Consider the following 16,920-nt stretch of genomic DNA (forward strand, 5'->3'; position numbering starts at 1 on the left):
TCCACCATTCAACAAGATCATGGCTGATCTGAATGTAATCTCAACCCCACATTCCTGCCTACCCCTGATAACCTTTCACCCCCTTGTTAATCAAGAATCTATCTAGCTCTGCCTTAAAAATATTCAAAGACTCTGTTTCCACCTCCTTTTAAGGAAGAGTTCCAAAGATTCCCAATCCTCAGAGAAAAAAATTTTCCTCATCTCTGTCTTAAATGAGCGACCCCTTATTTTTAAACAGTGACCTCCTAGTTCTAGATTCTTCCACAAGAGGAAACATCCTCACCACATCCACCCTGTCAAGACCCTTCAGGATCTTAAAGGTTTCAATTAAGTTGCCTCTTACTCTTCTAAATTCCAGTGGATACAAGACTAACCTGTCAACCTATCCAGCCTTTCTTCATAAGACAACCTTGCCATTTCAACACTCCACCCTGCTCTCATGCCCACATGTCCGTCCTTGCCTTGCTGCAATGTTCCAGTGAAGCTAATGCAAACTGGAGGAACAGCACCTCATCTTCCAACTAGGCACTTTACAGCCTTCCGGACTGAATATTGAGTTCAACAATTTTAGATCATGAACTCTCTCCTCCATCCCCACCCCCTTTCCGATTCTCGCCCCCCCCCCCCCCACCCCATTTTTGTTTTTTTTCCAATAATTTATATAGATTTTTCTTTTCCAACCTATTTCCATTATTTTTAAATGTATTTCTATCCATTGTTTTATCTCTACCTTTTAGCCTTTTTCGATTCCTTCACCCCACCCCCACTAGGGCTATCTGTACCTTGCTTGTCCTGCTTTCTACCCTTAATTAGCACATTCCTTAGATAATATCACCACCTTCAACACCTCTTGTCTATGACATCTTTTGGCTAACTCCACCTATCACTGGCCCTCTATCCAGCTCTAATTGTGTTCCCCCCCCACCTTAAACCAGCTTATATTTCACCTCTCTTCTATTTTTACTTAGTTCTCTTGAAGAGTCATACGGACTCAAAACATTAACTGTATTCCTCTCCGCAGATGCTGCCAGACCTGCTGAGTTTTTCCAGGTATTTTTATTTTTGTTTTGGATTTCCAGCATCCGCAGTTTTTTGCTTTTATCTGCCCATTCCTGGTATTAGTCGAGTAAACCTTCTGTGAACTGCTAGCACATTTACATCTTTCTTTAAATAAGGAGACCAGTACTGTACACAATACTCCAGATGTGGTCTCACCAATGCCCTGTATAACTGAGGCATAACCTCCCTACTTTTGTAATCAACTCCCTTCACAATAAATCTATTAGCTTTCCTAATTAGGTGCTGTATCTGCATACGAACCTTTTGTGATTCATGCACTAGGACACCCAGATCCCCCTGAATCTCAGAGCTCTGCAATCTATCACCATTTAAATAATAAGTTTCTTTTTTATTCCTCCTGCCAAAATGAGCAATTTCGCATTTACCTACATTATACTCCATTTGCCAGATTATTGCCCACTCGCTTAGCCTATCTGTGTCACTTTGTAGCCTCCTTACATCCTCTTCATAGTCTACTTTCCTTTCTATCTATGTGTTGTCAGCAAATTTAGCCACCATTCCTTCAGTCCCTTCATCAAAGTCATAAATTGTAAAAAGTTGAGGCCCAGCACTGATCCCTGTGGCACACTTGTCACATCCTGCCAGCCAGAATTATGCCAATTCTCTGCTTCCTGTTAGCTAACCAATCTTCTATCCATGTCAATATATTAACCCCTACACCATGAGCTTTTATTTTCTGCAATAACCTTTGATATGGCACTTTATCAAATGCCTTCTGGAAATATAAGTACAGTACATCCACTGGTTCCCCTTTCTCCACAGCACATGTTACTCCTTCAGAGAACTCCAATAAATTGGTTAAACGTAATTTCCCTTTTACAAAACCAAGTTGACTCTGCCTGATTGCTTTGAATTTTTCTAAGTGCCCTGCTGTAACATCTTTAAAAATAGATTCTAACATTTTCCCTATGACAGATGTTGGTGTAACTGGCCTATAAGTTTCCTGCTTTCAGTCTCCCTCCCTTTTTTAAATAAATGGACTATCTTCCAATCTAATGGAATCTTCCCCAAATCTAGGGAATTTTGGAAAATTAAAACCAGTGCATCAACTATCTCACTAGCCACTTCTTTCAAGAGCTTGGGGTGAAGTCCATCTGGACCTGGGAATCTGTCAGCCTGTAGCCCCAGCAATTTGCTCAATACCACTTCCTGGTGATTATAACTTTCCCCGAGTTTCTCACTCCCTTCTAATTCCTGATTTACAGCTATTTCCAGGATATTACTTGTACCCTCTGTAGTGAAGCCCGAAGCAAAATACCTGTTTAATTCATCCGCCATCTCCCTACTTTCCATTATCAATTCCCCAGACACACTTTCTATAGGGCCAACACTCACTTTGTTAACTTTTTCTTATTTAAATATCTATAGAAGCTCTTACTATCCATCTTTATATTTCTAGCTAGCTTTCTCTCATACTCTCAATTTTTCCCTCCTTATTAATCTTTTTGTCATTCTTTGCTGTTCTTTATATTCTTTCCAATCTTCTGACTTGCCACCCTCCTTCACGTAATTATATGCTTTTTCTTAAGTTTGATACTGTCTTTAACTTTTTTAGTTAACCATGGATGGTGGGCCCTGCCCTTGGAATTTTTCTTTCTCATTGGAATGTATATATTCTGTGTATTCTGAAATATCCCTTTAAATGTTTGTCACTGAACTTCTGTTGACCTATCCCTTAACTTCATTTGCCACTTCACTCTGCTTTCATGCCCTCATAACTGTCCTTATTTAAGTTTTAAAATACTAGTCTTGGATGCACTCGTTTTTCCCTCAGAATGAATGTAAAATTCAATCATATTATGACTGCTGCCTTCACTAGAGATTATCAATTAATCCTATCCCATTGCTCAATACCAGGTCTAGCCTGGCTCCAGAATGTGTTCTAAGAAACTATCCCGAAACCATTCTATGAACTCCTCATCTACACTATATTTGCCCATCTGATCTTTCCAGTCTATATGTAGACTAAAATTTCCCATGATTATTGCTGTACCTTTCTGGCAAGCTCCCAATATCTCTTCTTTTGTACTCTGTCCTACTGTGTAGTTAAATTAGGGGGCCTGAACACTACTCTCACAATTGACTTCTTGCCTTTACCATTCCTCATCTCAACCCAAATTACTTCTACACCCTGGTTTCCTGAGAGGTCGCGCCTCTCTAATGTGCTAATACTATTATTAATTAACAGAGCCGTCCTTCCACCTTTTTCTAACTTGCTGTTCTTCCTAGATGTCACATACCCTTCAATATTCAGGTCCTAATCTATGTCATTCTGTAGCCATGTCTATGTCATTCTGTAGCCATGTCTCTGTAATGGCTATCAGATTGTACTTTCTTTTTGCGCTATCAGTTCATCTGTTTTGCTTCGCATGCTAGGTGCATTTAAATACAGAGCCTTTAGCTTTGTCTTTTTATTATTTTTGTAGATTCTAGTCTTTTCTGCTGATTTACTTTTAGGTTTGCACTCTCTGACTCTTCCTGTAACAGTCTGTTTATCATTTCCCAAATTAATACCTGTCTCTTGCCTCTACTCTTTGGTTTACCACATCTTCCCAAATTTGAGCCCTTGCCCCCACAATTCACTTTAAAACCCTCTCTACTTCCCTAGTTAGGCAGCTCACGAGGACATCGACCCCAGCATGATTCAGGTGTAGACCATCTCAACGGTATAGATCCCTCTTTCCCCAATACTGATGTCAGTGCCCCACAAACTGAACCCACTTCTCCCACATCAGTCTTTGAACCATGCATTCATTTTTCTAATCTTATTTGTCCTATGCCAATTTGCACATGGGTCAGGTTAATAATCTAGAAATTATTACATTTGAGGCTCTGCTTCTTAATTTGGTGCCTAGCTTGTCGGGCTGACTATGCAGAGCCTCCTTCCTCATCCTGCCTATGTCATTGTTACCTACATGGACCATGACCACTGAATCCTTCCCCTCCCACTGCAAGTTCCTCCCCAGCCCTGAACAGATGTCCCAAGCCCTGGCACCAGGCAGGCAACAAAGCTGTCTGGATTCTCACTGTTTGCTACAGAGAACATGTCAAGCCCCCTCACTATACTGACCCTTACTACCACTACATGCCATTTTGCTCCCCTCACTTGGATGGCTTCCTGTACCACGGTGCCATGGTCAGTTTGCTCATCCACCCTGCAGCCCCCACCCTTATCCAGACAAGCTGAAAGAACCTCAAACCTGTTGGAATATTCCAGAGCTCACACTCCTTCCCTCTGGGCCCCCTTATCTGCCTTACTCGCAGTCACACCCTCCTGTCCCTGGCCACTGATCAAATTAGAAGAGCCTATCCTAAGTGGTGTGACTGCCTCCTGGTATAAAGCACCCAGGTAACTTTTCCCCCTCCCTGTTGCAGGGTCTGCAGCTCAGCCTCCGCTCAATGACTCTGAGCCGAAGTTCCTCAAGCCGCAAACACTTGCTGCAGATGTGTTTGCCCTGGATCACAATGTTATGCTGCAGCCTTGACGTATCACCTGTCCTGCCATCCTTAATGTGTTTTAAATAATTACAAAATTATATTAATCACTTATTTATGTTGCTTTCTTACAAATTTTATTAACTTTACCACAAATTGTGTACCATTTTAAACCTTAGGGATAGAATAGAACTTACCCACTTACCAGATACTCACCAAACAGCTAGCTCCTTTCCCTGTAGTAGAGAAAGAAATAATTTCTATGGGGTAAGAAATATAGGAAGAAGAAATGAACCATTCCTTCTCCCCCTTTACCGAACTCACCTCTTTACCAAACTCCCAAGTCTTCACTCAGTCACCACATTCACAGTTTTTCCATGTTGCTGGTTACTTTCTTAAAGAATTCTAATAAATTTTCCTTTCACAAAACCATGTTGACTCCGCCTGATTGCATTGAGCCTTTCTAACTTACCTGCTAAAACTTCCTTAATAGATTGCAGCATTTCCCTGTGGCAGGTTTAAAGCTAACTGGCCTGTAGTTTGCTGTTTTCTGTCTGTCTCCTGTCTTAATTAGAGGGGTTACCTTTGCTATTGTCCAATCTGATGGGACCTTTCCAGACTCTAGGGAATTTTGAAAAATTAAAACCAATGCATTTACTATCTCAGCAGCTACTTCTTATAAGACTCTAGCGTGAAGTCCATTAGGACCTGGGGACTTGTGAGCTTTTACTTCTAATAGTTTTCTTAGTACTTTTTCCCTGGTGATTGTAATTGTTTTAAGTCCCTCCCTCCTTTTCGCCTCTTGATGCACACTTATTTCTGGGATTTTTAAAAATTAATTCACGGGATGTGGGCTTCGCTGGCTGGGCCAGCGTTTATTGCTCATCCCTGATTGCACGTAAGAAGGTGGTAGTGAGCTGCCTCCTTGAACCGCTGCAGTCCCTGTGGTGTAGGTACACCCACGGTGCTGTTAAAGAGAGAGTTCCAGGATTTTGATCCAGCGACAGTGAAGGAACGGCATTATATTTCCAAGTCAGGATGGTTGTGACTTGGAGGGGAGCTTCTAGGTTGTGGTGTTCCCATCTATCTGCTGCCCTTGTCCTTCTAGATGGTAGCAGTCATGGGTTTGGAAGCTGTTGCCTAAGGAGCTTTGGTGAGTTTCTGTAGTGCATCTTGTAGATGGTACACACTGCTGCTGTGAACATCGGTGGGGGAGGTAGTGAATGTTTGTGGGTGTCAATCAAGTGGGCTGATTTGTCCTGGACGGTGTCAAGCTTCTTGAGTGTTGTGGAAGCTGGGATGTTATTTGTACCCTGTACAGTGAAAACAGATGCAAAATATCTATAAAATTCCTCTGCCATTTCCTTATTTTCCATTATTAATTCTTCAGCCTCACTCTGTAGAGGACCAATGTTCATTTTACTTATTCTGGTGATAGTAGTGAGTTGGAGCTGAGAGTCATCAGTGTACAGGTGAAAACTAACACTGAGCTTTCGGATAATGTTCCCGAAGGCAGCATATAGATGAGAAACAGGAGAGACCAAGGATAAAACCTTGGGAGACACCACAGGTAATTGTGCAGAAGCAGGAGGAGAAGCTATCGCAAGTGATTCTCTGGCTATGATTAGATGGATAGGAATGCAACCATGTGAGAGCATTTCCACCCAGTTGGATGACAGTGGAGAAGCAATGAGGATGGTGGTCAATTGTGTCAAAGGCTGCAGACAGGTCGAGAAGGAAGAGGAGGGAAATTTTACCTTTGTCACAGTCACATAGAATGTAATTTGTGTCTTTTTGGCAAACATGGAGTTCTGGAAAGATGAGAATGGATCTGGGAAGAGACAACATGTTCAAGAATTTAGGAGAGGAAAAGGAGGTTGGAGATGGCATGGTAGTTTGCAAGGACGTTGGGGTCAAGAGTTGGTTTCTTTAAGGAGAGTGGCGATGACGTCAGATTTAAAGGAGAGAGGGACAACACATGAAGAGAGGGAACCATTAAACAATATTGGCTAACATGGGGACCAGGAGAGGAAGTTGGGTGGTTATCAATTTCATGGGATTAGGATCGAGGGAGCAGGAGGTCAGTCTCATGGATAAGATGAGCTTAGAAAGGACGTGATTTCAAGACAATATATCTGACAATGGGAGTCAAACAAGTTGATTTTGTGTGGCAGATTCAGTAATATGATATCTGCAAGTAGTGGATCTGCAATCTGGCTCATAAGTAGACCTACCAATGGGTTTGGAATCTTACCACAGAGCCTGTTAATCTTGTAAGCCAATGCTGGTAAGCTATACAATTTTAATCAGTTAAACTCTATCACTACCTCTGTGCACAGTGGAGGACTTTAAGCCTTTACCCTTGTCAGCTACATTTACCTTCTATAGACATAGGTAAGTAGAGTGGAGGGGGACGAGAGTCTATGCATTCCTTTTTAGGCAAGCAAAAGTTCTAATAATTTGCCTTGGAGATTGTTAAGCATGACAGTGATTTTTATGAATCTCAGGACTCTTGACTAACTAAAAGTAACACCCAAGTATATCTCTTTTTACCATTTGTAAAATTACTGTTTTCTGTTTTAATGTACAAGGGTATTTAAGTTTAGTTCAGTGAAACTTCAGATGTCATCATAGGATGGCCTACATAAGCCAAAATCTAATATTCAGGCTAATTTGTATTATAAATAGAATGGTAATTATGTAAAATTGGGCATCGTAATTAGGCTGGTATTTCACAAGTGATATTGAACGATGTCACTGTATATTATCACAGAATTGTTACAGTGCACAAAAGGGAGCCATTCGGCCCATTGCATCTGCACCAGCAGTCCGAATGAGCAGTTCATCTCCTGCCTTCTCCGTAACACTGCACATTCTTCCTTTTCAGATAACAGTTCTAATTCCATTTTGAATGCTTCGATTTAACCTGCCTCCACTACACTCTCAGGCAGTGCATTGCAGACCTTAACCATTCACTGTGTGAAAAAGTTTTTTCTCAGATTGCATTTGCTTCTTTAACCAATTACTTTAAATCTATGCCCTCTCATTTTCTAAATTTTCATGAGTGGAAACAATTTCTCCCTAGTTACTCTGCCCAGACCTTTATTAGTTTTGAGTACCTCTATCAAATCTCCTCACAGCCTTTTTTTTCTCCAAGGAAAACAATTCTAATTTCACCAATCTGCCTTCATAACTGATGTTCCTCACCCCTGGAACCATTCTTGTAAATCTTTTCTGTACTCTCTTCAATGCCCTCACATCCTTCCTAAAATGTGGCACCCAGAACTGGATGCAATACTCTAGTTGAGACTGAACTAGTGTCTTATACAAGTTCAACATAACCTCCTGGCTCTTGTACTTTATAACTCTATTAATAAAGCTTAGGATACGATATGCTTTATTAACTGCTTCCTCAACCTACCCTGCCCCCTTAAATGACTCATGCACATATACACCCAGGTATCTCTGCTCCTGCACCCACTTTAGAATAGTGCACTTTATTTTATACTGTCTCTTCATGTTCTTCCTACCAAAATAAATTACTTCACATTTCTCCGCATTGAATTTTATCTGCCATATGTCCGCCCATTCCACCAACTTGTCTATGTCCTTTCAAAGGTCTACACCATTTTCCTCACAGTTCACAATGCTTCAAGCTTCAACTTCTGAAATTGTGCCCTGAACACTAAATCTAGGTCATTAATATATATCAGGAAGAGCAAGGGCCCCAACATTGACCCCTGGGCAACTCCACTACAAACCTTTCTCCAGCCCGAAAGGCATCCACTAACCACAATTCTTGTTCCCTGTGAGTCAGCCAATTCTATATCCATGTGGCTACCGTCCCTTTTGTTCTTTGAGCTCTAGGTTTGCTTACAAGTGGCACTGTATCAAAACCTTTTTGGAAGTCCATGTACACTACATCAACTTCATTGCTCTCATCAAGTCTCTCTGTTACCTTTCCATAAAACTCCAGGAAGTTAGTCAAACATGATTTTCCTTTAAGAAATCCATGTGGGCTTTCTTTAATTAACCCCTTAGTTTTGTCTCATTGTTATTTTTAGAAGTTTCTCCACCACCAAAGTTAAACTGACTAGCCTGTAATTACTGGGCTTATCTTCACACCCTTTTTTGAACCAGCTATAATGTTTGCACTGAGATAAAAGCAAAAAACTGCAGATGCTGGAAATCCAAAACCAAAACAAAAATACCTGGAAAAACTCAGCAGGTCTGACAGCATCTGCGGAGAGGAACACAGTTAACGTTTCGAGTCTGTATGACTCTTCAACAGAACTAAGGAAAAATAGAAAAGAGGTGAAATATAAGCTGGTTTAAAGGGCGGGGGTGGACAAGTAGAGCTGGATATAGAGGGCCAGTGATAGGTGGAACAAGGCAAAAGAGAGAGACGGAAATCCTGTCGGAGAGAAGAGCAATACTTCTTCAAGGTAGGCATTCCTTGAAGAGAAGTGGCAGTCAATTAAACACTTAGATAAAAGCTAAAAACTGCGGATGCTGGAATATTTTATAATGTTTGCAATTTTCTTGTCCTCTTGCACCACCCCCGAGTCTAAGGAAGTCTGAAAAATTATGGCCAGAGGGCTAATTTACATTTTCCATTTATAGTTCCTTCTGTTTAGCAGTAATTTTAAACAATTCCATATAGTTTTGAGAAATGATAATAGTATGTGCAGAACTTCCAGTATTAATGGAGTGCATTTTAATTTTTTCAGAAGTTTCAAAGTAAAGCTCTAAACTAACAGCATACTTTAAAATAAGAAAAATAACTGATTGAATTGTTTAGGGCGATGACTTATCAAATTTTAGGTTAACTGGACTGTTTCACTGGGTAATGTCAAGCATGTTGAGCTTAAATTAATTGCACAAGTCTTAAAATCTGAATCATCACAAGAAGAAGCTTGGCTTGTAATCTAAGATTATGTTCAAGTATTTTAAACTGTGTAACATCACTGTTTACAATTATTTTTATGTAATGCATGCTATTTAATGTTACCTTCTTCCCCCAGCCCCAGTATTGGCTTTTATCAAAATGTTAGAAAGATAACCTACCTTCTGATTCTGTCTTTGTTGCTGAGTTGTTTGGAATATGTGAGTAATGTAGGTTAGCCTCAATGCATTTATTGTTGTTTGTAGATGCACTTCATATAATCTTCTGAACACATCGTGTCATATTACAAGAAGAAACAGAAAAGCTTTATTGGAAGGTAGTGGCCTTTCTCAAAATCAGTAGGCCGTTTACATATGTTATATATCAAAAATAATTCAAATATATCTTTTAGAGAAAAGATACATGATAAATACATTTGGCTTTCCTTGGTGTTAGTTCACCATAGGCATTTTGAAAAATGTGAAAGGTAATTGTTATATTTTGATTCATCTTGAGAATTTTGTTACACTGCAATGCATATTTTAACTAATTATTGGAATTCATTTTCCAGCTGAGGTATATGTTCCATTTTATAGTAATTTTCTGTTTTGAAAAAAGAAATATGAGCCTTTTCCTTTAAGCTTTCTTTTAGATATTTAAGACAGTTTGATGATATTGCCTATGCTAATTATCCCTGAATTTAATTTTACAGATCATGTCCTGAGTGTCGAATTACATCAAATTTTGTCATTCCAAGTGAATACTGGGTAGAAGACAAGGAAGAAAAACAGAAACTCATCAAGAAGTACAAAGAGGCAATGAGGTGAAATTACCCAAAACACTTCTCCAGACTAATGTTTACTGTAATTACAGCTTCCCTTTCTCGTTTCTATATTATAAATGTTGCTATATTTTGGCCAAATTTAATTTTTTTGAACTTCAGCATAAATGCTCTTTGGAGAGAGAATAAAAATTGAAGGCACTGATTCTGAAAGAAGATCAATGCACATGAGTTTCAGTAGTAGAGAATTGTGCAGTTTTTGCAGATTTTTTTGTCTAAAACTGTAATGCTGATAATGACATCAATGACCAGGCAGGAATTTCCTCAATCTGATTGTCGATTTCTACACCAATCTTTCTGACAATATCTCATCAGCTTTAGGCCTATACGTAAAAAACCATGTTTAAAAAAAAAATGGAAATCAGCCAAAGCAGTCGGGACTTGAGTAAAGTATGGAATAATGTCCTCCCTTCTTTAATTTTATTGATCTGGAAATTGAAGTTTGAAGTCGTCACGCAAGCTTTTTTGTGCATGAAGCAAAGCATGTTTAAGAAAATGCAATTGTGGAAGCTTTTCTCTTTTTAATATAATAAATTGTTACATTACAGAATGAGACCTTTTGGCCCATTGTGTTTGGCTCTCTAAATGAGCAGTTCACCTTGTGCCATTCCCCTGCCTTCCCCCTGTAATCCTGCACATTCTTCCTTTTCAGATTTTACGCCACGAAGTGGTTAAAGATATGAGAAAATACAGTGCGGGTCTTAGTAAGGATAAATAAAGAAAATTTTCTATAAAACGCCTGATCATGCTGGTCATGCTCTGCTTATGTTTTGGGTGTAAATTTGCATCCATTCGGGTGGGGAGGTCATGTGACGGGAATGGAGTAAGACATGGCTGAAGACAGCTCCCGCGATCTCTAATTTATCCCTATAAAAATTGATATCGGGTAAAAAGGTTCAGCTTTTTGACTATCAGTGTTTTGGGGCTTATTCTGATGCCCGACATACATTAGAAATGTCTAAGCACAGGGGCAGACGCAATCAGAATGAAACTGGGCCTGGTGTTTTTTCGACTGCAGTGTCAGATACCCCAGCTGGTAACAACATGGCAGGTTTCCCATGCTGAATTTAATTCTGTCAGCTCACTTGCTGACTTACAGAGCACTATTCTTGCTGAATTTGCTGGTCCCCTTTCGGAATCATATTCCTCTGTTGCTACTCTACAAGCCTACGTAGCCTCCCTCAGTCAAAGGCTGTGGGATGTTGAACAATCAGCCGAGGACTTGAGCAACAGAATTGCGGATCTGGAGACCTGCTGCACCTAGCTGGAAGCCCAAAATACTAAATTGTTGACGAAGGTGGATGACCTTCGCAGTGGAAGACAAAACTTAAGGATTCTTTCGGTGCCTGAAGGTACAGAACAGGGAAACCGTGCAACTCTTACTGAGGCACTTTTGGAGGTTTTCGGCAAGGAGAGTTTCGATTCACCACTGGTAGTCGGTCGAGTCTATTGCTCTTTGGCATCATGGCTGCAGCATGTTTAGCCCCCAAGGTCAATAAAACTAAGACTGCATCACTATAGAGTGAAGGAACAAATTATGAAAAGAGTCAGCTATATTTTAGTGGAAGCAAGATATTTATCTACCCTGACCTCATGTGGATCTAGCCCCGTGTTGTGTGAATCTGTTAATGCCCCAAGTTTGTGAAGCTGGACTTGAATATGGCCTTCTCCACCCTGCTCACCTGCGTGTAACTTTCAACGGAGTGAATAAGATTTTCAACATACCGCAAGAAGCTTCAGCCTACTTCAAGATTCAATTGTACCATCTCTTAATAAGTCAAATTATGACTTCACCCAAGACAAAGCAGTACTCAAAGCTTAATTAGGTAACTATGCGTGATGGTTCTGTTACACGATAAGTTTTGCTCGTTATACCAATCTCTTTGTATCTTATGTGCAAGCTGCATTAATCGTGAGAAGTTTTACATAAACCCTATGGGTGTTTATTTTTTTACCTTTTACCACATGCGCAATTGAATTCTTTGAGAGTTGAATCTCTCTTTATATTCTCCCTTTCTTGTTGAGTACTATATTACAAAACTGTTGCTTCTGGACAGATTCTGCACCTTGTTTAGCATATGCTGAGTTTGACAATACTTTTGTTTGGATATTTGATTGTATATTGCTTTAACATGGGCTGTCTTTTCAAGACACACTGGTAAGATAGGTATGAATAGTACACTAGCTGTGAGGAGTAGCATCCACCTCGTTTGGGGAGGTGATGTAAGCTTTTCTTTCCTCCTTCTCCTATTTTTTTTTCTCTTCTCTTTTCTTTTCTCTCTTGTTCTTTTCCAAATATACATATATACTTTTGGTTAGTTTTTAACATTCTTCAGGTGGATGAGCTCTCATTCAAAAATACTTAATCCTTTATTTGTAATGGTTAACCTTTAGGGGCCATATGCTTTGATATGCTTTTATTATCATAATGTCCACTAATATTAAGGCTTCACAGAGTGGTTGTCCAATTCATTTTATCACCTAGAATGTGAAAGGTCTACATTACCCAGTTAAAAGAAATAAAGTTCTCTCTCATTGATATCATTTGAAAGTGGGCAGTGCCTTCTTTCAGGGAACTCACTCATGTACATCTGACCATTTGCGAATGCAGAAGGGTTGGGTTGGGCAGATGTTTCATTCTAATTTTCGTAGTAAAGCGAGAGGTGCGTCAATTCTAAACCATAAAGACATTCCCTTTGTTCACTCTCCGGTTACAGCTGACCCTAATGGCCACAATGTTATGGTGCGAGGCAGACTTTTTAACTGTCCATTGATACTAGCTAATGTGCATGCACCCAACTGGGATGATCACCGTTTCATTTCAAAATTCTTCTTTCCATACCTGATTTAGACTCGTTTCACTTACTTCTTGGAGGAGACTTTCTTAACCCAAATTTAGATTGCTCATCTACAAAATTTTTTACAATATCAATATCAGCCTCAGCCTTTTCTGGATACATACGGATTGGTAGATTCAAGATGTTTTCTATACCCATCAGCAAGACAATACTCCTTTTTCTCTCCTGTTCATCACACCTATTCGCATATTAATTATTTTTTCCTTGACAAGGCTCCTCCCATTTATTCAATCTTGCGCGTACAGTAGTTCTGTGATCTCTGATCATGCCCCCTTAGATTTAGCAAAATTATTCTCTGTGACCAATCTGTTTCTCGTCTTGATCCTCCTCTTCTGACGGACCTGGATTTTACTAAATCCATTTCCTAGCAAATAGATACTTTTATGGAACTTAATTCTACTCCAGATATTTCCTTTGCTACTGTCTGGGAGACTGTGAAGGCTTACCTACGTGGATAAGTAATTTCATATACTGCTCAAGTTAACAAACGCAATACCTCAAAATTGTCCCAACTGATTGACCAAATTCTCTTAGTTAACCAGCAGGATGCTATTGCACCTAGCCCAGTATTACACAAACAGCGTCTGGCTCCACAGACTGAATTTGATCTTCTTTCCATTGAATAAACAGAAAAGCTTATACTTAGATCATGTGGTACATTCTATGAGCATGGTGAAAGAACTGGTAGGAAAGAACCATAAGACATAGGAGCAGAAATTAGGCTAGGCTATTCGGCCCATTGAGTCTGCTCCGCCATTCAATCATGGCTGATAAGTTTCTCAACCCCATTCTCCTGCCTTCTCCCCGTAACCTTTGATCCCCTTACCAATCAAGAACCTATCTATCTCAGTCTTAAATACACTCAATGACCTGGCCTCCACAGCCTTCTGTGGCAATGAATTCCATAGATTCACCACTCTCTGGCTAAAGAAGTTTCCTCTCATCTCTGTTCTAAAAGGTCTTCCCTTTACTCTGAGGCTGTGCCCTCGGGCCCTAGTCTCTCTTACTAACAGAAACATCTTCCCCACATCCACTCTATCCAGGCCTTTCAGTATTCTGTAAGTTTCAATCAGATCCCCCCCTCATCCTTCAGAAACTCCATTGAGTATAGACCCAGAGTCCTCAAATGTTCCTCATATGTTAAGCCTTTCATTCCTGGGATCATTCTCCTGAACCTCCTCTGGACCGTCTTCAGGGCCAGCACATCCTTCCTGAGATACGGGGCCCAAAATTGCTCACAATATTCTAAATGTGGTCTGACCAGAGCCTTATAAAGCCTCAGCAGCACGTCCCTACTTTTATATTCTAGTCCTCTCGAAATAAATGCCAACATTGCATTTACCTTCCTAACTACTGACTCAGCCTGCAAGTTAACCTTAAGAGAATCCTGGACTTGGACTCCCAAGTCCCTTTGTACTCCAGATTTCTGAATTGTCTCCCCATTTAGAAAATAGTCTATGCCTCTATTCTTCCTACCAAAGTGCATGACCTCACACTTCCCCACGTTGTATTCCATCTGCCACTTCTTTGCCCAATCTCCTAACCTGTCCAAGTCCTTCTGCAGCCTCCCCGCCTCCTCGATACTATCTGTCCCTCCACCTATCTTTGTATCATCTGCTCACCAACTTTGCCAGTCTGCTTCCTCTCAACTTATTATTGAAATCACCATTCCAACAGGGTCAACCACCACTGATCATCAGGAGATCAATGGTCAATTGAAACTTTTTTATTCCACTCTTTTATTTGTCAGATTCCTTTTCAGATCCTGGTTTATTTCACAATTTTTTTGATAATATTGATATCCCATCTCTAACATCTGACTCTATGAATGTGTTAGAAGTACCCCTTTACCAAGGTGAAATACTAAAGGCAATTAAATCCATGCAAAGTAATAAGGCACCAGGGCCTGATGGATTTCCAGTAGAATTTTATAAAAAATTTTCATCACAACTTTCTCCATTATTTTTGTCTCTGTTTTCGGAATGCTTTTTCTTTAAAACGCTCCCTCCTACGCTGTGCGAGGCATCTTTGCCTATTCTTTTAAAGAGGGATAAGGATCCTCTGCATACCAGCCTATTTCCCTTTTAAGCGCGGATGTCAAGATACTAGCTAAAGCCCCACGTTTTGAACCTGCCCTTCCATCTATTATCTCTCCTGACCAGACAGGTTTTATACAGGGCAGACAATCCTTCTCTAATTTAAGGCATCTTTTCAATATTATTTATATGCATTCAACAATGCCTCTCCCTGGGGTTCTTATAACTATGGATGCAGAAAAGGATTTTGACAGAGTGAACTGGGACTACCTTTACTTCACACTTCAAAAATTTGGATTTGGATCCATTTTTATAAAATGGATAAAACTATTGTATTCCTCATCGGTTACCTCAGTACATACAAATAATATCCACTCTAAACTCCTTGACCTCGACCGAGGTATCAGACAGGGTTGTCCCCTAATTCCCCCATACTTTTCACTATTGCTATTGAGCTCTGGCTTTTTCACTGTGGACCTGTGGAGACATACAGGGTGTTATATGGGGTGGCGTTCTGTAGAAACACTTCCTATATGTTGATGACTGCTTCTTTACATCTCTGATTCAACCTCATCTCTCCCACATGTTTTCTCAATTTGGTCATATTTCGGGTTTTAAGATTCATTTTCAAAAGAGTGAAATTTTTCCTATTGTCTCTACTGCAAAGAGTTACCTTCTTTCTTCCCTCCCCTTCAAGGTCTCAGTAAACAGTTTTAAATATTTAGAAATTTTACTTATTCGATCCCTTGGAGATTTTTTTAAGCTCAACTTTGACCCTTGGTTGAAGCAGGACTTAGCACGTTGGCCTAGCCTACCCCTTTTTTTAGTTGGTGGTATAAATTCTTTAGAGATGAATATTTTGCCAAAATTTCTATACTTATTTTGGTGCATTCCAAAAGTTTATTCCCAAGTGTTTTTTTTGTTGCAATAGCCCAATTAATTTCTTTGGGAATAAGAAAACACCCAGAATTCCTAACGTTTTCTACAAAGACCCAAGCATTTAGGTAGTTTGGCACTTCCAAATTTTCAGTTTTATTATTGGTCTGCTAATATCCGTAATATTTCTTTTTGGCTTCATTCAGACTCGACTAGTTTAGCATGGGTGCAATTGGAGGCAGCCTCCTGTCAGTCCACATCTGTACCTGCTCTGTTGTGCTCCTCCATTCCTTTCTCAACCAGTCACTTTTCTTCAAACCCTATCGTTAGACAGTCATTTAGAATTTGGACCCAGTTCAGAACACACTTTGGGCTACAACTTTTCTCTCTATACAGCCCTATTGACGATCATTTATTTCCGCCTTTATTAGGTGATTTTGCCTATCAAGTCTGGCACGCAAGAGGCATCAAAACACTTGCTAATTTATACATTAATAATATTTTTGCTTCTTTTGACTTTCGGAAATATGATCTGCCCCGCACACACTTCTTTCATTACTTACAGATCAGAAACTTTGTGCGCAAAAAATTGCCCAGTTTCCTTTATTGCCCCTAAATCACCGACATATTATATTAGAACTAAATCCTTTTGTTAGGGGGTTCATTTCCAAATTATATTCTCCAATTTTTTCACTACACTACCCTTCGCTTCCTATCTTAAAAACTCTTTGGGAGCAAGATTTTGACTCCGACTATTCAGAAGATAACTGGAACTCTGTTCTCTCTTGTGTACATTCCTCATCTGTATGTGCAATACATAGGTTGCTGGAATTTAAAATCTTACATCACACCTGCCTATCCAAAGTGCAAATATTTAAGATTTATTCAAATTTTGATCTAACCTTTGAT

At 39.8% G+C, this 16,920-nt stretch overlaps 1 protein-coding gene across 1 annotated transcript in view; it reads left to right on the forward strand.

The window, feature by feature from the left end:
* The window catches only part of mkrn1 (makorin, ring finger protein, 1), a 98,678-nt gene that overhangs the window by 75,923 nt on the left and 5,835 nt on the right, over positions 1–16,920 (forward strand). The window contains exon 6 of the mRNA XM_041215592.1: positions 10,113–10,223. Coding sequence (XP_041071526.1) covers positions 10,113–10,223 — 111 coding nt within the window. The remainder of the gene's footprint in view (positions 1–10,112; positions 10,224–16,920) is intronic.

Source organism: Carcharodon carcharias, chromosome 21 (genome assembly GCF_017639515.1).
Source record: "Carcharodon carcharias isolate sCarCar2 chromosome 21, sCarCar2.pri, whole genome shotgun sequence".
NCBI classification, from domain to species: domain Eukaryota; kingdom Metazoa; phylum Chordata; class Chondrichthyes; order Lamniformes; family Lamnidae; genus Carcharodon; species Carcharodon carcharias.